The sequence below is a fragment of the Panulirus ornatus genome, chromosome 2, assembly GCF_036320965.1.
Source record: "Panulirus ornatus isolate Po-2019 chromosome 2, ASM3632096v1, whole genome shotgun sequence".
NCBI classification, from domain to species: Eukaryota; Metazoa; Arthropoda; class Malacostraca; order Decapoda; family Palinuridae; genus Panulirus; species Panulirus ornatus.
This window is the reverse complement of record NC_092225.1, coordinates 77,180,920-77,208,109: the sequence shown is the minus strand read 5'-3', so window position 1 is coordinate 77,208,109 and position 27,190 is coordinate 77,180,920. Positions and strand designations below refer to the sequence as shown.

General features: G+C 42.9%; 1 protein-coding gene across 1 annotated transcript in view; it reads left to right on the top strand.

Annotated features, from left to right (window-relative positions):
• The window catches only part of Set1 (SET domain containing 1), a 350,690-nt gene that overhangs the window by 221,883 nt on the left and 101,617 nt on the right, over positions 1-27,190 (top strand). Inside the window, 2 exon segments of the mRNA XM_071668303.1 lie at positions 1,289-1,456; positions 22,298-22,504. Of these exon segments, the coding sequence (XP_071524404.1) occupies positions 1,289-1,456; positions 22,298-22,504 (375 nt within the window).

Here is a 27,190-nt window from a genome sequence, read left to right as displayed (position 1 = left end):
TCCACTGACAGCACGTCAACCCCGGTATACCACATCGCTCCAATTCACTCTATTCCTTGCCCTCCTTTCACCCTCCTGCGTGTTCAGGCCCCGATCACACAAAATCTTTTTCACTCCATCTTTCCACCTCCAATGTTTGTCTCCCTCTTCTCCTCGTTCCCTCCACCTCCGGCACATATATCCTCTTGGTCAATCTTTCCTCACTCATTCTCTCCATGTGACCAAACCACTTCAAAACACCCTCTTCTGCTCTCTCAACCACGCTCTTTTTATTTCCACACATCTCTCTTACCCTTACGTTACTCACTCGATCAAACCACCTCACACCACACATTGTCCTCAAACATCTCATTTCCAGCACATCCATCCTCCTGCGCACAACTCTATCCATAGCCCACGCCTCGCAACCATACAACATTGTTGGAACCACTATTCCTTCAAACATACCCATTTTTGCTTTCCGAGATAATGTTCTCGACTTCCACACATTCTTCAAGGCCCCCAGAATTTTCGCCCCCTCCCCCACCCTATGATCCACTTCCGCTTCCATGGTTCCATCCGCTGCCAGATCCACTCCCAGATATCTAAAACACTTCACTTCCTCCAATTTTTCTCCATTCAAACTCACCTCCCAATTGACTTGACCCTCAACCCTACTGTACCTAATAACCTTGCTCTTATTCACATTTACTCTTAACTTTCTTCTTCCACACACTTTACCAAACTCAGTCACCAGCTTCTGCAGTTTCTCACATGAATCAGCCACCAGCGCTGTATCATCAGCGAATAACAACTGACTCACTTCCCAAGCTCTCTCATTCCAACAGACTTCATACTTGCCCCTCTTTCCAAAACTCTTGCATTTACCTCCCTAAGAAATTTACCAAAATGATATCAAAAGGAAATGTACAAAAGGCTAGCAAAAAGTTGGAAAGATTATTAATGCAGTACCAGAAGAAATAAGAAATGTATGCACTGTAACATTTAAGAGAAAACTTGATATATGGTTGAGTTTCAGATGAACTTAAGAATGGCAACATGGACTGTGTGTGGCACTTGAAAGAAACAGTATTATTCATCAAGCAAGCCATGTGAACATTGTAACCAGCCCTGCCTCTTTGGCAAATTCTCAATGTAGATACTCCTAGTTGTTAATCATGCCTCTTCAGCTGATAAACTATGTTCCATCTGTATCTAGTACCTGTTTGCCCATATATAATTATTCCTTTCTTTTCATAATACATGATAGAATACATATTTTTTGGTCATAAATAATTATGTTTAACAGGAACTGCGTCGTTTGGAAGCAGAGTTTGATGCGCATGTTAGATTAGCAGTAGAGTCAGTCATGCGGACCCCAGAGCATGATCGGCCACCAACTCCTCTGCCTGATCTCCTGTCCGACCAGATGGAAGATGCTTGGATGGATGACTCACCTTCTGTTCCAGTGCTCAAGGTTTGCTGTCATTTGTGTTTAACTTATAAAGTTTTCAACATTTTTAGTATACTGAATGCACAAGGAAGATCTTGCATTCATTAGAATGCTTTGAATGAAGTAGATAGCATGCATATAGTTAAACAGCATCTTAATATTTGATGTGTTGTAAATCTTGTACATGGATGTAGAACAGCTGCAGCATTTATTATTATTATTATTATTATTATTATTATTATTATTATTATTATTATTATTATTATTATTATTATTTATATTTTTTATTTATTTTGCTTTGTCACTGTCTCCCGCATTAGCGAGGTAGCGCACGGAAACAGACAAAAGAATGGCTCAACCCACCCACACACACAAGTATATACATACACGTCCACACACACAAATATACATACCTATACATCTCAACGTATACATATATTTTTTTTTTTTTTTTATACTTTGTCGCTGTCTCCCGCGTTTGCGAGGTAGCGCAAGGAAACAGACGAAAGAAATGGCCCAACCCCCCCATACACATGTATATACATACATCCACACACGCAAATATACATACCTACACAGCTTTCCATGGTTTACCCCAGACGCTTCACATGCCCTGATTCAATCCACTGACAGCACGTCAGCCCCGGTATACCACATCGCTCCAGTTCACTCTGTTCCTTGCCCTCCTTTCACCCTCCTGCATGTTCAGGCCCCGATCACACAAATCTTTTTCACTCCATCTTTCCACCTCCCATTTGGTCTCCCTCTTCTTGTTCCCTCCACCTCCGACACATATATCCTCTTGGTCAATCTTTCCTCACTCATCCTCTCCATGTGCCCAAACCACTTCAAAACACCCTCTTCTGCTCTCTCAACCACGCTCTTTTTATTTCCACACATCTCTCTTACCCTTACGTTACTCACTCGATCAAACCACCTCACACCACACATTGTCCTCAAACATCTCATTTCCAGCACATCCATCCTCCTGCGCACAACTCTATCCATAGCCCACGCCTCGCAACCATACAACATTGTTGGAACCACTATTCCTTCAAACATACCCACCTTTGCTTTCCGAGATAATGTTCTCGACTTCCACACATTCTTCAAGGCCCCCAGGATTTTCGCCCCCTCCCCCACCCTATGATCCACTTCCGCTTCCATGGTTCCATCCGCTGCCAGATCCACTCCCAGATATCTAAAACACTTCACTTCCTCCAGTTTTTCTCCATTCAAACTCACCTCCCAATTGACTTGACCCTCAACCCTACTGTACCTAATAACCTTGCTCTTATTCACATTTACTCTTAACTTTCTTCTTCCACACACTTTACCAAACTCAGTCACCAGCTTCTGCAGTTTCACACATGAATCAGCCACCAGCGCTGTGTCATCAGCGAACAACAACTGACTCACTTCCCAAGCTCTCTCATCCCCAACAGACTTCATACTTGCCCCTCTTTCCATATATATTTATTATTATATTTTTATTATACTTTGTCGCTGTCTCCCGCGTTTGCGAGGTAGCGCAAGGAAACAGACGAAAGAAATGGCCCAACCCCCCCCATACACATGTATATACATATGTCCACACACACAAATATACATACCTACACAGCTTTCCATGGCTTACCCCAGACGCTTCACATGCCTTGATTCAATCCACTGACAGCACGTCAACCCCGGTATACCACATCGCTCCAATTCACTCTATTCCTTGCCCTCCTTTCACCCTCCTGCATGTTCAGGCCCCGATCACACAAAATCTTTTTCACTCCATGTTTCCACCTCCAATTTGGTCTCCCTCTTCTCCTTGTTCCCTCCACCTCTGACACATATATCCTCTTGGTCAATCTTTCCTCACTCATCCTCTCCATGTGCCCAAACCACTTCAAAACACCCTCTTCTGCTCTCTCAACCACGCTCTTTTTATTTCCACACATCTCTCTTACCCTTACGTTACTCACTCGATCAAACCACCTCACACCACACATTGTCTTCAAACATCTCATTTCCAGCACATCCAGCCTCCTGCGCACAACTCTATCCATAGCCCACGCCTCGCAACCATACAACATTGTTGGAACCACTATTCCTTCAAACATACCCATTTTTGCTTTCCGAGATAATGTTCTCGACTTCCACACATTCTTCAAGGCCCCCAGAATTTTCGCCCCCTCCCCCACCCTATGATCCACTTCCGCTTCCATGGTTCCATCCGCTGCCAGATCCACTCCCAGATATCTAAAACACTTCACTTCCTCCAGTTTTTCTCCATTCAAACTCACCTCCCAATTGACTTGACCCTCAACCCTACTGTACCTAATAACCTTGCTCTTATTCACATTTACTCTTAACTTTCTTCTTCCACACACTTTACCAAACTCAGTCACCAGCTTCTGCAGTTTCTCACATGAATCAGCCACCAGCGCTGTATCATCAGCGAACAACAACTGACTCACTTCCCAAGCTCTCTCATCCCCAACAGACTTCATACTTGCCCCTCTTTCCAAAACTCTTGCATTTACCTCCCTAACAACCCCATCCATAAACAAATTAAACAACCATGGAGACATCACACACCCCTGCCATAAACCTACATTCACTGAGAACCAATCACTTTCCTCTCTTCCTACACGTACACATGCCTTACATCCTCGATAAAAACTTTTCACTGCTTCTAACAACTTTCCTCCCACACCATATATTCTTAATACCTTCCACAGAGCATCTCTATCAACTCTATCATATGCCTTCTCCAGATCCATAAATGCTACATGCAAATCTATTTGCTTTTCTAAGTATTTCTCACATACATTCTTCAAAGCAAACACCTGATCCACACATCCTCTACCACTTCTGAAACCACACTGCTCTTCCCCAATCTGATGCTCTGTACATGCCTTCACCCTCTCAATCAATACCCTCCCATATAATTTACCAGGAATACTCAACAAACTTATACCTCTGTATATATATATATGTGTGTGTGTGTGTGTGTGTACGTGTAGGAAGAGAGGAAAGTGATTGGTTCTCAGTGAATGTAGGTTTGCGGCAGGGGTGTGTGATGTCTCCATGGTTGTTTAATTTGTTTATGGATGGGGTTGTTAGGGAGGTGAATGCAAGAGTTTTGGAAAGAGGGGCAAGTATGAAGTCTGTTGTGGATGAGAGAGCTTGGGAAGTGAGTCAGTTGTTGTTCGCTGATGATACAGCGCTGGTGGCTGATTCATGTGAGAAACTGCAGAAGCTGGTGACTGAGTTTGGTAAAGTGTGTGAAAGAAGAAAGTTAAGAGTCAATGTGAATAAGAGCAAGGTTATTCGGTACAGTAGGGTTGAGGGTCAAGTCAATTGGGAGGTGAGTTTGAACGGAGAAAAACTGGAGGAAGTAAAGCGTTTTAGATATCTGGGAGTGGATCTGGCAGCGGATGGAACCATGGAAGCGGAAGTGAATCATAGGGTGGGGGAGGGGGCGAAAATCCTAGGAGCCTTGAAGAATGTGTGGAAGTCGAGAACATTATCTCGGAAAGCAAAAATGGTTATGTTTGAAGGAATAGTGGTTCTAACAATGTTGTATGGTTGCAAGGCGTGGGCTATGGATAGAGTTGTGCGTAGGAGGATGGATATGCTGGAAATGAGATGTTTGAGGACAATGTGTGGTGTGAGGTGGTTTGATCGAGTAAGTAACGTAAGGGTAAGAGAGATGTGTGGAAATAAAAAGAGCGTGGTTGAGAGAGCAGAAGAGGGTGTTTTGAAATGGTTTGGGCACATGGAGAGAATGAGTGAGGAAAGATTGACCAAGAGGATACATGTGTCGGAGGTGGAGGGAACGAGGAGAAGTGGGAGACCAAATTGGAGGTGGAAAGATGGAGTGAAAAAGATTTTGTGTGATCGGGGCCTGAACATGCAGGAGGGTGAAAGGAGGGCAAGGAATAGAGTGAATTGGATTGATGTGGTATACCGGGGTTGACGTGCTGTCAGTGGATTGAATCAGGGCATCTTTTTCACTCCATCTTCCCACCTCCAATTTGGTCTTCCACTTCTCGTTCCCTCCACCTCTGACACATATATCCTCTTTGTCAGTCTTTCCTCACTCATTCTCTCCATGTGACCAAACCATTTCAAAACACCCTCTTTTGCTCTCTCAACCACACTCTTTTTATTTCCACAGATCTCTCTTACCCTATTATTACTTACTCGATCAAACCACCACACACCACATATTGTCCTCAAACATCTCATTTCCAGCACATCCACCCTCCTCCACACAACTCTATCTATAGCCCACACCTCGCAACCATATAACATTGTTGGAACCACTATTCCTTCAAACATATCCCTTTTTGCTTTCCGAGATAATGTTCTCGACTTCCACACATTCTTCAATGCTCCCAGAACTTTCGCCCCCTCCCCCACCCTATGATTCACTTCCACTTCCGTGGTTCTATCCACTGCCAAATCCACTCCCAAATATCTAAAACACTTCACTTCCTCCAGTTTTTCTCCATTCAAACTTACCTCCCATTTGACTTGTCCCTCAACCCTACTGTACCTAATAACCTTGCTCTTATTCACATTTACTCTCAGCTTTCTTCTTTCACACACTTTTACCAAACTCAGTCACCATCTTCTGCAGTTTCTCACCCAAATCAGCCACCAGCGCTGTATCATCAGCGAACAACAACTGACTCACTTCCCAAGCTCTCTCATCCACAACAGACTTCATACGTGCCCCTCTTTCCAAAACTCTTGCATTCACCTCCCTAACAACCCCATCCATAAACAAATTAAACAACCATGGAGACATCACACACCCCTGCCTTAAACCTACATTCACTGAGAACCAATCACTTTCCTCTCTTCCTACACGTACACATGCCTTACATCCTCGATAAAAACTTTTCACTGCTTCTAACAACTTGCCTCCCACACTATATATTCTTAATACCATCCACAGAGCGTCTCTATCATCTCTATCACATGCCTTCTCCAGATCCATAAATGTTACATACAAATCCATTTGCTTTTCTAAGTATTTCTCACATACATTCTTCAAAGCAAACACCTGATCCACACATCCTCTACCACTTCTGAAACCACACTGCTCTTCCCCAATCTGATGCTCTGTACATGCCTTCATCCTCTCAATCAATACCCTCCCATATAATTTCCCAGGGATACTCAACAAACTTATACCTCTGTAATTTGAGCACTCACTCTTATCCCCTTTGCCTTTGTACAATGGCACTATGGAAGCATTCCGCCAATCCTCAGGCACCTCACCATGAGTTATACATACATTTCATAACCTTACCAACCAGTCAACAATACAGTCACCCCCTTTTTTAACCAATTCCACTGCAAGTCCATCCAAATCCGCTGCCTTGCCGGCTTTCATCTTCCGCTTAGCTTTCACTATCTCTTCTCTGTTTACCAGATCATTCTCCCTAACCCTCTCACTTTGTACACCACCTCGACCAGATCACCCTATATCTGCTACTCTATCATCAAACACATTCAACAAACCTTCAAAATACTCACTCCATCTCCTTCTCACATCACCACTACTTGTTATCACTTCCCCATTAGCGCCCTTCACTGAAGTTCCCATTTGCTCCCTTGTCTTACGCACTTTATTTACCTCCTTCCAGAACATCTTTTTATTCTCCCTAAAATTTAATGATATTCTCTCACCCCAACTCTCATTTGCCCTCTTTTTCACCTCTTGCACCTTTCTCTTGACCTCCTGCCTCTCTTTTATACATCTCCCAGTCATTTGCATTTTTTCCCTGCAAAAATCGTCCTAATGCCTCTCTCTTCTCTTTCACTAATAATCTTACTTCTTCATCCCACCACTCACTACCCTTTCTAATCTGCCCACCTCCTGCACTTCTCATACCACAAGCATCTTTTACGCAAGCCATCACTGCTACCCTAAATACATCCCATTCCTCCCCCACTCCCCTTAAGTCCTTTGTTCTCGCCTTTTTCCATTCTGTACTCAGTCTCTTCTGGTACTTCCTCACACAAGTCTCCTTCCCAAGCTCCCTTACTCTCACCACTCTCTTCACCCCAACATTCTCTCTTCTTTTCTGAAAACCTCTACAAATCCTCACCTTCGCCTCCACAAGATAATGATTAGACATCCCTCCAGTTGCACCTCTCAGCACATTAACATCCAAAAGTCTCTCCTTCGCGCGCCTATCAATTAACACGTAATCCTGTAATGCTCTCTAGCCATCTCTCCTACTTACATACATATACTTATGTATATCTCTCTTTTTAAACCAAGTATTCCCAGACACCAGTCCTTTTTCAGCACATGAATATACAAGCTCTTCATCATTTCCATCTACAACACTGAACACCCCATGTACACCAGTTATTCCCTCAACTGCCACATTACTCACCTATTCATTCAAATCACCCATCACTATAACCCGGTGTCATGCATCAAAACTACTAACACTCACTCAGCTGCTCCCCAAAACACTTGCCTATCATGATGTTTCTTCTCATGCCCAGGTGCATATGCACCAATAATCACCCAATACTCTCTCCATCCACTTTCAATTTTATCCATATCAATCTAGAGTTTACTTTTCTTACACTCTATCACATACTCCCACCACTCTTGTTTCAAAAGTAGTGCTACTCCATCCCTTGCTCTTGTTCTCTCAGTAACCCCTGACTTTACTCCCAAGACATTCCCAAACCACTCTTCCCCTTTACCCTTGAGCTTCGTTTCACTCAGAGCCAAAACCTCCAGGTTCCTTTCCTCAAACATACTACCTATCTCTCCTTTTTTCTCACCTTGGTTACATCCACACACATTTAGACACCCCATTCTGAGCCTTCGAGGAGGATGAGCACTCCCCGTGTAACTCCTTCTTCTGTTTCCCCTTTTAGAAAGTTAAAATACAAGGAGGGGAGGGTTTCCAGCCCCCCACTCCTGTCCCCTCTAGTTGCTTTCTATGACACGTGAGGAATGCGTGGGAAGTATTCTTTCTCCCATATCCCCAGGGATGATTTTTATTATTATTATATTTATATATTTTGCTTTGTCGCTGTCTCCCGCGCCTGCGAGTTAGCGCAAGGAAACAGACGAAAGAAATGGCCCAACCCACCCCCACACACATGCACACACACACACGTCCACACACGCAAACATACACACCCACACATCCCAACGTACACACACACATATACACACAAACACACACATATACACACATGCACACAATTCACACTGTCTGCCCTTACTCAACCCCATCGCCACCCCGCCACATACGGAATAGCATCCCCCTCCCCCCTCATGTGCGCGAGGCAGCACCAGGAAAAGACAACAAAGGCCCCATTCGCTCACACTCAGTCTCCAGCTGTCATGCAATAATGCCCGAAACCACAGCTCCCCTTCCACATCCAGGCCCCACAGAACTTTCCATGGCCCACCCCAGACGCTTAACATGCCCTGATTCAATCCATTGACAGCACGTTGACCCCGGTATACCACATCAATCCAATTCACTCTATTCCTTGCCCGCCTTTTACCCTCCTGCATGTTCAGGCCCCGATCACTCAAAATCTTCCTCACTCCATCCTTCCACCTCCAACTTGGTCTCCCACCTCTCCTCGTTCCCTCCACCTCCAACACATATATCCTCTTGGTCAATCTTTCCTCACTCATTCTCTCCACGTGCCCAAACCACTTCAAAACACCCCCTCTGCAGTGGAATTTATTAAAAAAGGGGGTGACTGTATTGTTGACTGGTTGGTTATTATTATTATTATTATACTTTGTCGCTGTCTCCCGCGTTTGCGAGGTAGCGCAAGGAAACAGACGAAAGAAATGGCCCAACCCCCCCCTTTACCCTTTAATGTATGTATGACTCATGGTGAGGTGCCTGAGGATTGGCGGAATGCGTGCATAGTGCCATTGTACATAGGCAAAGGGGATAAGAGTGAGTGCTCAAATTACAGAGGTATAAGTTTGTTGAGTATTCCTGGTAAATTATATGGGAGGGTATTGATTGAGAGGGTGAAAGCATGTACAGAGCATCAGATTGGGGAAGAGCAGTGTGGTTTCAGAAGTGGTAGAGGATATGTGGATCAGGTGTTTGCTTTGAAGAATGTATGTGAGAAATACTTAGAAAAGCAAATGGATTTGTATGTAGCATTTATGGATCTGGAGAAGGCATATGATAGAGTTGATAGAGATGCTCTGTGGAAGGTATTAAGAATATATGGTGTGGGAGGAAAGTTGTTAGAAGCAGTGAAAAGTTTTTATCGAGGATGTAAGACATGTGTACGTGTAGGAAGAGAGGAAAGTGATTGGTTCTCAGTGAATGTAGGTTTGCGGCAGGGGTGTGTGATGTCTCCATGGTTGTTTAATTTGTTTATGGATGGGGTTGTTAGGGAGGTGAATGCAAGAGTTTTGGAAAGAGGGGCAAGTATGAAGTCTGTTGGGGATGAGAGAGCTTGGGAAGTGAGTCAGTTGTTGTTCGCTGATGATACAGTGCTGGTGGCTGATTCATGTGAGAAACTGCAGAAGCTGGTGACTGAGTTTGGAAAAGTGTGTGGAAGAAGAAAGTTAAGAGTAAATGTGAATAAGAGCAAGGTTATTAGGTACAGTAGGGTTGAGGGTCAAGTCAATTGGGAGGTGAGTTTGAATGGAGAAAAACTGGAGGAAGTGAAGTGTTTTAGATATCTGGGAGTGGATCTGGCAGCGGATGGAACCATGGAAGCGGAAGTGGATCATAGGGTGGGGGAGGGGGCGAAAATCCTGGGGGCCTTGAAGAATGTGTGGAAGTCGAGAACATTATCTCGGAAAGCAAAAATGGGTATGTTTGAAGGAATAATGGTTCCAACAATGTTGTATGGTTGCGAGGCGTGGGCTATGGATAGAGTTGTGCGCAGGAGGATGGATGTGCTGGAAATGAGATGTTTGAGGACAATGTGTGGTGTGAGGTGGTTTGATCGAGTGAGTAACGTAAGGGTAAGAGAGATGTGTGGAAATAAAAAGAGCGTGGTTGAGAGAGCAGAAGAGGGTGTTTTGAAGTGGTTTGGGCACATGGAGAGGATGAGTGAGGAAAGATTGACCAAGAGGATATATGTGTCGGAGGTGGAGGGAACAAGGAGAAGAGGGAGACCAAATTGGAGGTGGAAAGATGGAGTGAAAAAGATTTTGTGTGATCGGGGCCTGAACATGCAGGAGGGTGAAAGGAGGGCAAGGAATAGAGTGAATTGGAGCGATGTGGTATACCGGGGTTGACGTGCTGTCAGTGGATTGAAGCAAGGCATGTGAAGCGTCTGGGGTAAACCCTGGAAAGCTGTGTAGGTATGTATATTTGCGTGTGTGGATGTATGTATATACATGTGTATGGGGGGGGGGGGGACTGGTTGGTAAGGTTATTTAATGTATGCATGACTCACGGTGAGGTGCCTGAGGATTGGCGGAATGCGTGCATAGTGCCATTGTACAAAGGCAAAGGGGATAAGAGTGAGTGCTCAAATTACAGAGGTATAAGTTTGTTGAGTATTCCTGGTAAATTATATGGGAGGGTATTGATTGAGAGGGTGAAAGCATGTACAGAGCATCAGATTGGGGAAGAGCAGTGTGGTTTCAGAAGTGGTAGAGGATGTGTGGATCAGGTGTTTGCTTTGAAGAATGTATGTGAGAAATACTTAGAAAAGCAAATGGATTTGTATGTAGCATTTATGGATCTGGAGAAGGCATATGATAAAGTTGATAGAGATGCTCTGTGGAAGGTATTAAGAATATATGGTGTGGGAGGAAAGTTGTTAGAAGCAGTGAAAAGTTTTTATTGAGGATGTAAGGCATGTGTACGTGTAGGAAGAGAGGAAAGTGATTGGTTCTCAGTGAATGTAGGTTTGCAGCAGGGGTGTGTGATGTCTCCATGGTTGTTTAATTTGTTTATGGATGGGGTTGTTAGGGAGGTGAATGCAAGAGTTTTGGAAAGAGGGGCAAGTATGAAGTCTGTTGGGGATGAGAGAGCTTGGGAAGTGAGTCAGTTGTTGTTCGCTGATGATACAGCGCTGGTGGCTGATTCATGTGAGAAACTGCCGAAGCTGGTGACTGAGTTTGGTAAAGTGTGTGAAAGAAGAAAGTTAAGAGTAAATGTGAATAAGAGCAAGGTTATTAGGTACAGTAGGGTTGAGGGTCAAGTCAATTGGGAGGTGAGTTTGAATGGAGAAAAACTGGAGGAAGTGAAGTGTTTTAGATATCTGGGAGTGGATCTGGCAGCGGATGGAACCATGGAAGCGGAAGTGGATCATAGGGTGGGGGAGGGGGCGAAAATTCTGGGGGCCTTGAAGAATGTGTGGAAGTCGAGAACATTATCTCGGAAAGCAAAAATGAGTATGTTTGAAGGAATAGTGGTTCCAACAATGTTGTATGACCGAGGCGTGGGCTATGGATAGAGTTGTGCGCAGGAGGATGGATGTGCTGGAAATGAGATGTTTGAGGACAATGTGTGGTGTGAGGTGGTTTGATCGAGTAAGTAACGTAAGGGTAAGAGAGATGTGTGGAAATAAAAAGAGCATGGTTGAGAGAGCTGAAGAGGGTGTTTTGAAATGGTTTGGGCACATGGAGAGAATGAGTGAGGAAAGATTGACCAAGAGGATATATGTGTCGGAGGTGGAGGGAACGAGGAGAAGAGGGAGACCAAATTGAAGGTGGAAAGATGGAGTGAAAAAGATTTTGTGTGATCGGGGCCTGAACATGCAGGAGGGTGAAAGGAGGGCAAGGAATAGAGTGAATTGGAGCGATGTGGTATACCGGGGTTGACGTGCTGTCAGTGGATTGAATCGGGGCATGTGAAGCGTCTGGGGTAAACCATGGAAAGCTGTGTAGGTATGTGTATTTTGCGTGTGTGGACGTATGTATATACATGTGTATGGGGGTGGGTTGGGCCATTTCTTTTGTTTGTTTCCTTGCGCTACCTCGCAAACGCGGGAGACAGCGACAAAGCAAAAAAAAAAAAAAAAAATTATTATTATTATTATTATTATTATTATTATTATTATTATTATTATTATTATTATTATTTTACATAATTGCTGTTTCCTGCATCAGTGAGGTAGCGCCAGGAAACTAAAGAATGGCCCATCCACTCCTATACACATATATGTACGCCCACATACGCACATATACGTACGTATACATATCACCATATACATACATACACGTATCAACATATACATACATATACATATCAACATATACATACATATACATATCAACATATACATACATATACATACACATAGACATTACATACATACACAAGTACATATTCATACTTGCTTGCCTTCATCTATTCCTGTCGCTACTCCGCCCCACAGGAAAAAGAGCATCGCTGCACTCTGCTTCATTGAGTGAGTGCCAGGAGTACAGAAAAAAGGGCCCCATTCATTCACACTCAATCTCTAGCTGTCATGTGTAATGCACCAAAACCACAGCTCCCTATCCACATCCAGGCCCCACAGACATTTCCATGGTTTACCCCAGACGCTTCACATGCCCTGGTTCAGTCCATTGACAGCACGTCGGCTCTGGTATACCACATCATTCCAACTCACTCTATTCCTTGCACACCTCTCACCTTCCTGTATGTTCAGACCCCAATCGCTCAAAATCTTTTTCACTCCATCCTTCCACCTTTGACACATATATCCTCTTTGTCATCTTTCCTCACTCATTCTCTCCATATCTCCAGACCATTTCAAAACACCCTCTTCTGCTTTCTCAACCATACTCTTTTTATTTCCACACATCTCTCTTACCCTTACATTACTTACTCAATCAAACCACCTCACACCACATATTGTCCTCAGACATCTCATTTCCAATGCATCCACCCTGCTCTGTACAACCCTATCTATAGCCCATGCCTCTCAACCATATAACATTGTTGGAATTACTGTTCCTTCAAACATACCCATTTTTGCTCTCCTAGATAACGTTTTTGCCTTCCATACATTCTTCATCACTCCCAGAACCTTTGCACCCTCTCCCACGCTGTGACTCACTTCTGCTTCCATGGTTCCATTCGCTCCTAAGTTCACTAAGTTCACTCCCAGATATCTAGAACATTTTACTCCAATTTTTCTCGATTCAAACTTACATCCCAATTAACTTGTCCCTCCACCCTACTGAACCTAATAACCTTGCTCTTATTCACATTTACTCAACTTTCTTCTTACACACTTTTCCAAGACTGTCGCCAATCTCTGCAGTTTCTCACACAAATCAGCCACTAGACCTGTATCATTGGCAAGCACTGACTCACTTCCCAGTCCCTCTTATCTACAACAGACTGCATACTCATCCCTCTTTCCTAAACATCTGCATTTACCTCCCTAACCACCCCATCCATAAACAAATTAAGCAACCATGGGGACATCACACACCCCTGCCACAGACCGACATTCACTGGGAACCAGTCACTCTCCTCTCTTCCTACTTGTACACATGCCTTACATCCTTGGTAAAAACTTTTCACTGCTTCTAGCAACTTACCTCCCATACCATATATTCTTAAAACCTTCCACAATGCATCTCTGTCAGCCCTATCATATGCCTTCTCCAGATCCATAAAAGCTACATACAGATCCATTTGTTTTTCTGAGTATTTCTCACTTGTCAACCCTATCATATGCCTTCTCCAGATCCATAAAAGCTACATACAAATCCATTTGTTTTTCTAAGTATTTCTCAAAATTTTCAAAGTAAACACCTGATCCACACATCCCTACCACTTCGGAAACCACACTGCTCTTCCCCAATCTGATGCTTTGTACATGTCGTCACCTTCTCAGTCAGTACCCTCTCATATAATTTCCCTAGAATATTCAACAAACTTATACCTCTTTAGTTTGAACACTCACCTTTATCCTCTTTGCCTTTGTACAAGGGCACTATGTATGCATTCCACCAATCCTCAAGCACTTCACCATGGTCCATACATACGTTGAATATCCTTACCAACCAATCAACAACACAGTCACCCCCTTTTTTATTGGATTCCACTTCACTACCATCTAAACCCATTGCCTTGCCAGATTTCCTCTTCTGCAAAGCTTTCACTACCCTTTCTCTCTTCACCAAATCATTCTCCCTTACCCTCTCACTTCATGCACCACCTCGACCAAAACATTCTATATCTGCCACTCCATCATCAGACATTCAAAGACACCTTCAAAATACTCACTCCATCACTGTCTGTTATCACTTCCCCTCTTGCTCCTTTCACTGATGCTCCCATTTGTACTCGTCTTACGTTATTTACTTCATACACCACCTCGACCAAAACACCCTATATCTGCCTCTCTATCATCACACACATTCACCACACCATCTCCTCACTCCATCACTATCTGTTATCACTTCCCCACTTGCTCCTTTCACTGATGTTCCCATTTGTTTTCTTGTCTTACTTACATTATTTACCTCCTTCCAAAACATCTTTTTATGCTCCCTAGAATTTAATGATACTCTTTCACCCCAGCTCTCATTTGCCCTCTTTTTCAACTCATGCACCTTTTTCTTTTCCTCTTGCCACTTTCTTTTATACAACTCCCAGTCATTTGCACTACTTCCCTGAAAATATCGTTCAAACTTCCCTCTTTTCTCTTTCACTAACAATCTTACTTCCTCATCCTATCACTCACTACCCTTTCTAATCTGCCCACCTCCTACCTTTCTCATACCACATGCGTCTTTTGTGCAAGCCATCACTGCTTCCCTAAATACATCCGATTCCTCACCCGTTCCCCTCACATAATTTGCTCTCACCTTTTACCATTCTACACTCAATCTCTCTTGATACTTTCTCACATAAGTCTCCTTTCCAAGTTCATTCACTCTCACCACTCTTCTCCCCTACATTCTCTCTCCTTTTCTGGAAGCTTCTACAAATCATCACCTTTGCCTCCACAAGATAGTGATCAGACATCCCTCCAGCTGCCCCTTTCAGCACATTAACATCCAAAAGTCTCTCTTTTACATGTTTGTCAATTAGCATGTAGTCCAGTAATGCCCTTTGACCATCTCTCCTACTCATATATGTATACTTATGTGTATCTCTCTTTTTAGACCAGGTATTCCCAATCACCAGTCTTTTTTCAGCACAAATCCACAAGCTATTCACCATTTCCACTCACAACACTGAACACCCCATGTACACCAATTATACCCTCATCTGCCACATTACTCACTTTCACTTTTAAATAACCCATCAATATAACCCAGTCTTGTGCATCAAAGTTGCTAATGCACCCACCCAACTGCTCCCAAAACACTTGCCTCTCATGATCTTTCTTCTCATGACTAGGTGTATAGGCACCAATAATCACCCATCTCTCTCCATCCACCTTCAGTTTTACCCACATCAGTCTAGAATTTACTTTCATACACTCTATCACATACTCCAACAACTCCTTCAAGAGTATTGCTACTCCTTCCTTAGCTCTTGTCCTCTCATCAACCCCTGACTTTACTCCCAAGACTTTCCGAAACCACTCTTCCCCTTTACCCTTGAGCTTCATTTCACTCAAAGCCAGAACATCCAGGTTTCTTTCCTCAAACATCCTTCCTATCTTTCCTTTCTTCTCATCTTAGTTACAGTCACACACATTCAGACACCCCAACCTGAGCCTTCGAGGAGATTTAGCAATCCCTGCTTGACTCCTTCTTCTGTTTCCCTTTTTTGAAATTTAAATATAAGGAGGGGGTTTCCAGCCCCCCCCCCCTCCTGCCTCCTTTAGTTGCCTTCTATGACACCTGGGGAATACTGAGGAAGTATTCTTTCTCTCCTATCCCCAGGGATACAGCATTTTTTTTATTAATAAAATGGTGTTGAAAAGGAGAATGGAGATTATAACTTTAAAAAAAACTGGAACATGTTAATAGGTGATTGAGAGGGAACGAGACTAGCAGAGCTGATTGAAGATGCTTTTCTAGAATAGTTGATTAGAAAATCTACAAGAGGTAAGAATATTCTTGATCTTGTCCTCACCAGTGACACAAACTTAATCAACTCTTGTGAAGTTTGCAAAAGTTTGTCAAACAGTTATCACAGTTTGATTACATTAGAGGTATATTTAGATTATGAAATAAATGACAATAGTCTGTTATTCCCAGATTACAAGTGAGCAAATTTTGAAATCATTAGACTCGAAATTCGCATAACTTATTGGACAAAACTTCTTGATGTTTACACAGCAGAGGAAATGTGGAATAATTCTGAAAACACATTGCTTGAGATTGAAAATAAATAAATTCCATGAATTACAAAGAGAACTTGCAATATTTCAAAACTGTCATGGATGAATAGGAGAATAGAAGGACTGATTTGCCAAAAGAAGAAAACATTAGAAATTAAAATAAATGGGAACTGATGAAAATCACCAGGAATTAATCACAATCCAAAGAGAGTGTAAGAAGGTCATAAGACAAAGTAAATGCGAGGAAGAAAAAAGAATTTCCTTGAAAGTTAAGTAGAATCCTAAAGAATTCTTCAAATCTAGACGACAAAGGAAGACAGTAAAAGAAGGAGTTGGGCCATTATGAAATGATCATGAAACACTAACTACTAATGACAAGGAAATGGTTACCATACTATTCTTTCAACTCTGTATTCACAATTGAAGAAACATATCAAATACCACAACCAGTGAAGGTGTTTCAAGGATCTGATGAAAAAGAGTTGAAGGTTAGAGAAATCAAATCCTAACAAATCCAATGGCCAGATGACTTAGCTCCAAAATTTTTAAAGGAGGTCAGAAGACAGCTGATATACCCGATAACCAAAATATTCAACAAATCTCTATTGGATTGTCAGGTGCCAACTGATTGGAAACTAGCAAATGTTACTCCTATATATGAAAAAGGAGACAAAAAGTGTGCCTTGAACTACTGCCCAATTAGCCTCACGTCAGTGGTAGGTAAAACAGTGGAAAAATAATAAAAGATAAAATTGTTACGTTTCTAGAACACAAAGTCATATTGGACAATCAACACAGTTTGTGCAATAGAAGATCCTGCCTGATGAATTTGCAGGAATTTTTTAATGTTATTTATCAGAGTTGGGACAAAAAATTACCATCTGATGTAGTATATTTAGATTTCCGAAAGGCTTTTGATAAAGTACCTCAAGAGACTTTTACATAAAGCACACAGAATCAGTGAAAAACTCATTACATGGATCAGAGATTGGCTTACTGGAAGAAAGCAGCATGTAGTATTAAACGGCGAAGCTTCAGATTGGCTAGACTTAATGAGTGGCGTGCCACAAGTGTTGATCCTAGGCCCAGTTCTTTTCATAATACACATTAATGACATAGAACTCAGATTAGGGAAGAGCAGTGTGGTTTCAGAAGTGGTAGAGGATGTGTGGATCAGGTGTTTGCATTGAAGAATGTGTTTGAGAAATACTTAGAAAAACAGATGTATTTGTATGTAGCATTTATAGATCTGGAGATGATATATGATAGGGTTGATAGAGATGCTTTGTGAAAGAACTTAAGAGTATATGGAGTGGGAGGTAAGCTGCTAGAAGCAATGAAAAGTTTTTACCAATTATGTAAGGCATGTGTATGAGTAAGAAGAGAGGAGGGTGATTGGTTCCCAGTTTGTGGCTGGGGCATGTGATGTCCCCATGGTTGTTTGATTTGTTTATGGATGGGATGGTTAGGGAGCTGAATGCAAGAGTTTTGGAGAGAGGGGCAAGTATGCAGTCTGATGGGGATGAGAGGGCCTGGGAAGTAAGTCAGTTGCTGTTGGCCGACGATACAGTTCTTTTGGCTGACTCAAGTGAGAAACTGCAGAAGCTGGTGACTGAGTTTGGAAAAGTGTGTGAAAGGAGAAAGTTGAGAGTAAATGTGAATAAGAGCAAGGTTATTAGGTTCCTTAGGGTTGAGAGACAAGTTAATTGGGATGTAAGTTTGGATGGAGAAAAACTGGTGGAAGTGAAGTGTTCTAGATATCTGGAAATGGACTTGGCAGTGAATGGAACCATGGAAGTGGAAGTGAGTCATAGGGTGTGAGAGGAGGCAAAGGTTTTAGGAGCATTGAAGAATGTGTGGAAGGAGAGAACGTTATCTCGGAGAGCAAGAATGGGTAAGTTTGAAGGAATGGTAGTTTCAACAATGTTATACGGTTGTGAGTCATAGGCTACCAGTAGGGTTGTACAGAGGAAGGTGGATGTGTTGGAAATGAGATGTTTGAGGACAAATTGTGGTGAGGTGATTTGATCAAGTACATAATGTAAGGGTAAGAGAGATGTGTGGAAATGAAAAGAGTGTGGTTGAGAGAAAAGAAGAGGGTGTGTTTAAGTGGTTTGGACATATGGAGAGAATGAGTGAGGAAAGATTGACAAGAGGATATATGTGTCAGAAGTGGAGAGGACAAGAAGTGGGAGACCAAATTGTAGGTGGAAGGATGGAGTGAAAAAGATTTTGAGCAATTGGGGCCTGAACATACAAGGGGTTGAGAGGCATTCATGGAATAGTGTGAATTGGAACGATGTGGCATACCAGGGTTAACATCATGCTGTCATTGGACTGAACCAGGGCATGTGAAACGTTTGGGGTAAACCATGGAAAGGTGTGTGGGGCCTATCTGTGGATAGGGAGCTGTGGTTTCGGTGCATTACACATGACAGCTAGAGACTGAGTGTGAGCGAATATGGCTTTTTTTGTCTCTTTTCCTGGCACTACCTTGCTGTGTGTGTGTGTTTAGTTACCAAAAATGTTGATGTGTCATTTAGTGACTTTGCACCACGAGGCTTATCCACCATTGTTCTTGCAGCTCATTTTCCCCTTACGGTGACTTTCAATGCACAACACCATGGCCTTATAAGTCTTATTTGCTCACTCATTTGTACATATCATTTTTTATTTATTTTATTTTATTTTGCTTTGTCGCTGTCTCCCGCATTTGCGAGGTAACGCAAGGAAACAGACGAAAGAAATGGCCCAACCCACCCCCATACACATGTATATACATACACGTCCACACACGCAAATATACATACCTATACATCTCAATGTACACATATATATACACACACAGACACATACATATATACCCATGCACACAATTCACACCGTCTGCCCTCATTCATTCCCATTGCCACCTCGCCACACATGGAATACCATCCCCCTCCCCCCTCATGTGTGCGAGGTAGCGCTAGGAAAAGACAACAAAGGCCCCATTCGTTCACACTCAGTCTCTTGCTGTCATGCAATAATGCCCGAACCACAGCTCCCTTTCCACATCCAGGCCCCACACAACTTTCCATGGTTTACCCCAGACGCTTCACATGCCCTGATTCAATCCACTGACAGCACGTCAACCCCGGTATACCACATCGATCCAATTCACTCTATTCCTTGCCCGTCTTTCACCCTCCTGCATGTTCAGGCCCCGATCACTCAAAATCTTTTTCTTTCCATCTTTCCACCTCCAATTTGGTCTCCCACTTCTCCTCGTTCCCTCCACCCCCGACACATATATCCTCTTGGTCAATCTTTCCTCACTCATTCTCTCCATGTGCCCAAACCACTTCAAAATACCCTCTTCTGCTCTCTCAACCACGCTCTTTTTATTTCCACACATCTCTTACCCTTACATTACTTACTCGATCAAACCACCTCACACCACACATTGTCCTCAAACATCTCATTTCCAGCACATCCACCCTCCTGCGCACAACTCTATCCATAGCCCACGCCTCGCAACCATACAACAGTGTTGGAACCACTATTCTTTCAAACATACCCATTTTTGCTTTCTGAGGTAATCTTATCGACTTCCACACATTCTTCAAGGCTCCCAGGATTTTTGCCCCCTCCCCCACCCTATGATTCACTTCCGCTTCCATGGTTCCATCCGCTGCCAGATCCACTCCCAGATATCTAAAACACTTTACTTCCTCCAGTTTTTCTCCATTCAAACTTACCTCCCAATTAACTTGATCCTCAACCCTACTGTACCTAATAACCTTGCTCTTATTCACATTTACTCTGAACTTTCTTCTTTCACACACTTTACCAAACTCAGTCACCAGCTTCGGCAGTTTCTCACATGAATCAGCCACCAGCGCTGTATCATCAGCGAACAACAACTGACTCACTTCCCAAGCTCTCTCATTCACAACAAACTTCATACTTGCCCCTCTTTGTAAAACTCTTGCATTCACCTCCCTAACAACCCCATCCATAAACAAATTAAACAACCATGGAGACATCACACACCTCTGCCGCAAACCTACATTTACTGAGAACCAATCACTTTCCTCTCTTCCTACACGTGCACATGCCTTACGTCCTCGATAAAAACTTTTCACTGCTTCTAACAACTTGCCCCCCACACCATATATTCTTAATACCTTCCACAGAGCATCTCTATCAACTCTATCATATGCCTTCTCCAGATCCATAAATGCTACATACAAATCCATTTGCTTTTCTAAGTATTTCTCACATACATTCTTCAAAGCAAACACCTGATCCACACATCCTCTACCACTTCTGAAACCACACTGCTCTTCCCCAATCTGATACTCTGTACATGCCTTCACCCTCTCAATCAATACCCTCCCATATAATTTACCAGGAAAACTCAACAAACTTATACCTCTGTAATTTGAGCACTCACTCTTATCCCCTTTGCCTTTGTACAATGGCACTATGCACGCATTCCGCCAATCCTTAGGCACCTCACCATGAGCCATACATACATTAAATAACCTTACCAACCAGTCAACAATACAGTCAACCCCTTTTCTAATAGATTCCACTGCAATACCATCCAAACCTGCTGCCTTGCCGGCTTTCATCTTCCGCAAAGCTTTTACTACCTCTTCTCTGTTTACCAAATCATTTTCCCTAATCCTCTCACTTTGCACACCACCGCGACCAAAACACCCTATATCTGCCACTGTATCATCAAACACATTCAACAAACCTTCAAAATACTCACTCCATCTCCTTCTCACATCACCACTATCCTTTACATTTACATATATTTTCTGTCATAAGAAATTATAAGTATTGTCACTGAATTCACTCACAGGGCTGTGTAACACTCCAGTGGCCCTCCACCAAAACTGCACTATTTCTCCACTGGCCTATCACTGCTTCTGCCATGCAATGTGTACTTTGTTTGCATCTAGAGAGCAGTTGTAAATTTAACTTTTATTGTTTAGAATATAAATTGAAACCTAAACCTTAAATGTCTTTTGCAGCTATAGTTGTCCCACCCAAGCAGGCCCATAAAAAGCAGGGACTTCCTAATTCTTGAGGCACAGTTGCTTTCTTGTTTCCCTGAACTAGATAAAACAATTTCAGAAGTCAGTGTGTTTATCTCTTCATATCTCCGATGCCTCATTCCCCCCCAGAAAATTTGGAGGATCAGAATATTAATGAAGTTCCCCTGTGTACACACATCTCCATTACATCTTCCATCTTCCTTACACCTTCCTAGGTTCTCTCCCCAGTGTACTCTCTCACCTTCCCCTCCTAAAATGTCAGCTGTTTACCTTATGTTCTGTTTCCTGTCACACTTATGTATTCTACCAAACTATCATCATGCATCCTCCCTAAGCGACTAAACAATTTTCAGATAATTCATGCATCCTCCTTTGTTACACCATACCTCTTATCTTTGTCATGAATTGGGGTTAATTTTTTTCATTAGGTGTACCAAGCACCCTAATTCCAGCATTTTAACTCATAAGAACCAAGAACTAATGAGTTTGTTGAGTGTGTGGTGCAATCAGAATTAGTTACTAAAAACAAAAGCTCTAAAGATTCCTACTTATTCTTCATGACTCTTTGCAGGTGCCAACTCCTTCCCCAGCAAAGAAACCTTCTCCACCTAAGAATAAAAAACTGTCAAAGAAAACAGAACCCTCCACACAAAAGAAATCAACAAAACCTCCCATGATTGAGAAAAAAGAGAAAGCCCAGAAACCTAAGGAAAGAAGAAAAGAAGTGGAGAAGATTGAAAAGCCTTCAGACACTCTAGCCCAGGATTCAGGCTCCGAGGTATGTAATTTATTAGAATCCATCATTTAAAGAGTACCACACAAGACTTAGAAGTGGGAGAGTGAGCAAAGGATACCATCATCCATGCATCTTGTTATAGTGGCCTCATAACAGCTAATGACTGCATATATATGGTTATCCTCTGATTCATAATGTAACAAAACATACTTTAGGCATATGAGATATAGAGGATAGCATTTGTCCATATCCTGCTTTTACCCCATAACAAAAGTACTTGGTCCAGTAGTTTTTTGTGTTAACATATTCGTTCATACATATCAATTTTACATGCAGTTAATGAATTATAAATGAAAAGCTCCATGTAAAGTATACTGGAATGTACTGTCTTGTTGTGTCAGTACAGCACTGTACCCCTCCCTATAACATGTACAGGGCAACTAAGCCCATAAGCCCTGTGTTTTCTTATATATATGTGTGAAAGAAGAAAGTTAAGAGTAAATGTGAATAAGAGCAAGGTTATTAGGTACAGTAGGGTTGAGGGTCAAGTCAATTGGGAGGTAAGTTTGAATGGAGAAAAACTGGAGGAAGTAAAGTGTTTTAGATATCTGGGAGTGGATCTGGCAGGGGATGGAACCATGGAAGCGGAAGTGAATCATAGGGTGGGGGAGGGGGCGAAAATCCTGGGAGTCTTGAAGAATGTGTGGAAGTCGAGAAGATTATCTCGGAAAGCAAAAATGGGTATGTTTGAAGGATTAGTGGTTCCAACAATGTTGTATGGTTGCGAGGCGTGGGCTATGGATAGAGTTGTGCGCAGGAGGGTGGATGTGCTGGAAATGAGATGTTTGAGGACATTGTGTGGTGTGAGGTGGTTTGATCGAGTAAGTAATGTAAGGGTAAGAGAGATGTGTGGAAATAAAAAGAGCGTGGTTGAGAAAGCAGAAGAGGGTGTTTTGAAATGGTTTGGGCACATGGAGAGAATGAGTGAGGAAAGATTGACCAAGAGGATATATGTGTCGGAGGTGGAGGGAACGAGAAGTGGGAGACCAAATTGGAGGTGGAAAGATGGAGTGAAAAAGATTTTGTGTGATCAGGGCCTGAACATGCAGGAGGGTGAAAGGAGGGCAAGGAATAGAGTGAATTGGATAAATAATTATTATTTTTTTATTATTATACTTTCTCGCTGTCTCCCGCATTTGCGAGGTAGCGCAAGGAAACATACGAAAGAAATGGCCCAACCCCCCCCCATACACATGTATATACATACATCCACACACGCAAATATACATACCTACACAGCTTTCCATGGTTTACCCCAGACGCTTCACATGCCTTGATTCAATCCACTGACAGCACGTCAACCCCGGTATACCACATCGCTCCAATTCACTCTATTCCTTACCCTCCTTTCACCCTCCTGCATGTTCAGGCCCCGATCACACAAAATCTTTTTCACTCCATCTTTCCACCTCCAATTTGGTCTCCCTCTTCTCCTCGTTCCCTCCACCTCCGACACATATATCCTCTTGGTCAATCTTTCCTCACTCATTCTCTCCATGTGCCCAAACCACTTCAAAACACCCTCTTCTGCTCTCAACCACGCTCTTTTTATTTCCACACATCTCTCTTACCCTTACGTTACTCACTCGATCAAACCACCTCACACCACACATTGTCCTCAAACATCTCATTTCCAGCACATCCATCCTCCTGCGCACAACTCTATCCATAGCCCACGCCTCGCAACCATACAACATTGTTGGAACCACTATTCCTTCAAACATACCCATTTTTGCTTTCCGAGATAATGTTCTCGACTTCCACACATTCTTCAAGGCCCCCAGAATTTTCGCCCCCTCCCCCACCCTATGATCCACTTCCGCTTCCATGGTTCCATCCGCTGCCAGATCCACTCCCAGATATCTAAAACACTTCACTTCCTCCAGTTTTTCTCCATTCAAACTCACCTCCCAATTGACTTGACCCTCAACCCTACTGTACCTAATAACCTTGCTCTTATTCACATTTACTCTTAACTTTCTTCTTCCACACACTTTACCAAACTCAGTCACCAGCTTCTGCAGTTTCTCACATGAATCAGCCACCAGCGCTGTATCATCAGCGAACAACAACTAACTCACTTCTCAAGCTCTCTCATCCCCAACAGACTTCATACTTGCCCCTCTTTCCAAAACTCTTGCATTTACCTCCCTAACAACCCCATCCATAAACAAATTAAACAACCATGGAGACATCACACACCCCTGCCGCAAACCTACATTCACTGAGAACCAATCACTTTCCTCTCTTCCTACACGTACACATGCCTTCCATCCTCAATAAAAACTTTTCACTGCTTCTAACAACTTTCCTCCCACACCATATATTCTTAATACCTTCCTCAGAGCATCTCTATCAACTCTATCATATGCCTTCTCCAGATCCATAAATGCTACATACAAATCCATTTGCTTTTCTAAGTATTTCTCACATACATTCTTCAAAGCAAACACCTGATCCACACATCCTCTACCACTTCTGAAACCACACTGCTCTTCCCCAATCTGATGCTCTGTACATGCCTTCACCCTCTCAATCAATACCCTCCCATATAATTTACCAGGAATACTCAACAAACTTATACCTCTGTAATATGAGCACTCACTCTTATCCCCTTTGCCTTTGTACAATGGCACTATGCACGCATTCCGCCAATCCTCAGGCACCTCACCATGAGTCATACATACATTAAATAACCTTACCAACCAGTCAACAATGCAGTCACCCCCTTTTTTAATAAATTCCACTGCAATACCATCCAAACCTGCTGCCTTGCCGGCTTTCATCTTCCGCAAAGCTTTTACTACCTCTTCTCTGTTTACCAAATCATTTTCCCTAACCCTCTCACTTTGCACACCATCTCGACCAAAACACCCTATATCTGCCACTCTATCATCAAACACATTCAACAAAGGGGCAAGTATGAAGTCTGTTGTGAATGAGAGAGCTTGGGAAGTGAGTTAGTTGTTGTTTGCTGATGATACAGCACTGGTGGCTGATTCATGTGAGAAACTGCAGAAGCTGGTGACTGAGTTTGGTAAAGTGTGTGGAAGAAGAAAGTTAAGAGTAAATGTGAATAAGAGCAAGGTTATTAGGTACAGTAGGGTTGAGGGTCAAGTCAATTGGGAGGTAAGTTTGAATGGAGAAAAACTGGAGGAAGTAAAGTGTTTTAGATATGTGGGAGTGGATCTGGCAGGGGATGGAACCATGGAAGCGGAAGTGAATCATAGGGTGGGGGAGGGGGCGAAAATCCTGGGAGCCTTGAAGAATGTGTGGAAGTCGAGAACATTATCTCGGAAAGCAAAAATGGGTATGTTTGAAGGAATAGTGGTTCCAACAATGTTGTATGGTTGCGAGGCGTGGGCTATGGATAGAGTTGTGCGCAGGAGGATGGATGTGCTGGAAATGAGATGTTTGAGGACAATGTGTGGTGTGAGGTGGTTTGATTGAGTAAGTAACGTAAGGGTAAGAGAGATGTGTGGAAATAAAAAGAGCATGGTTGAGAGAGCAGAAGAGTGTGTTTTGAAATGGTTTGGGCACATGGAGAGAAAGAGTGAGGAAAGATTGACCAAGAGGATATATGTGTCGGAGGTGGAGGGAACGAGGAGAAGTGGGAGACCAAATTGGAGGTAGAAAGATGGAGTGAAAAAGAGTTTGTGTGATCAGGGCCTGAACATGCAGGAGGGTGAAAGGAGGGCAAGGAATAGAGTGAATTGGATCGATGTGGTATACCGGGGTTGACGTGCTGTCAGTGGATTGAATCAGGGCATGTGAAGCATCGGGGTAAACCATGGAAAGCTGTGTAGGTATGTATATTTGCGTGTGTGAACGTATGTATATACATGTGTATGGGGGTGTGTTGGGCCATTTCTTTCGTCTGTTTCCTTGCGCTACCTCGCAAACGCGGGAGACAGCGACAAAACAAAAAAAAAAATATACATATATATATATATATATATATATATATATATATATATTATCCCTGGGGATAGGGGTGAATGAGTACTTCCCACGCATTCCTCGTGTGTCGTAGAAGGCGACTAGAGGGGACGGGAGCGGGGGGCCAGAAATCCTCCCCTCCTTGTATTTTTAACTTTCTAAAATGGGAAACAGAAGAAGGAGTCACGCGGGGAGTGCTCATCCTCCTCGAAGGCTCAGACTGGGGTGTCTAAATGTGTGTGGATGTAACCAAGATGTGAAAAAAGGAGAGGTAGGTAGTATGTTTGAGGAAATGAACCTGGATGTTTTGGCTCTGAGTGAAACGAAGCTCAAGGGTAAAGGAGAAGAGTGGTTTAGGAATGTCTTGGGAGTAAAGTCAGAGGTTAGTGAGAGGACAAGAGCAAGGGAAGGAGTAGCACTACTCCTGAAACAGGAGTTGTGGGAGTACGTGATACCATGTAAGAAAGTAAATTCTCGATTAATATGGGTAAAACTGAAAGTTGATGGAGAGAGATGGGTGATTATTGATGCATATGCACCAGGGCATGAGAAGAAAGATCATGAGAGGCAAGTGTTTTGGGGGCAGCTGAATGAGTGTGTGGTTTTGATGCACGAGACCGGGTTATAGTGATGGGTCATTTGAATGCAAAGGTGAGTAATGTGGCAGTTGAGGGAATAATTTGTATACATGGGGTGTTCAGTGTTGTAAATGGAAATGGTGAAGAGCTT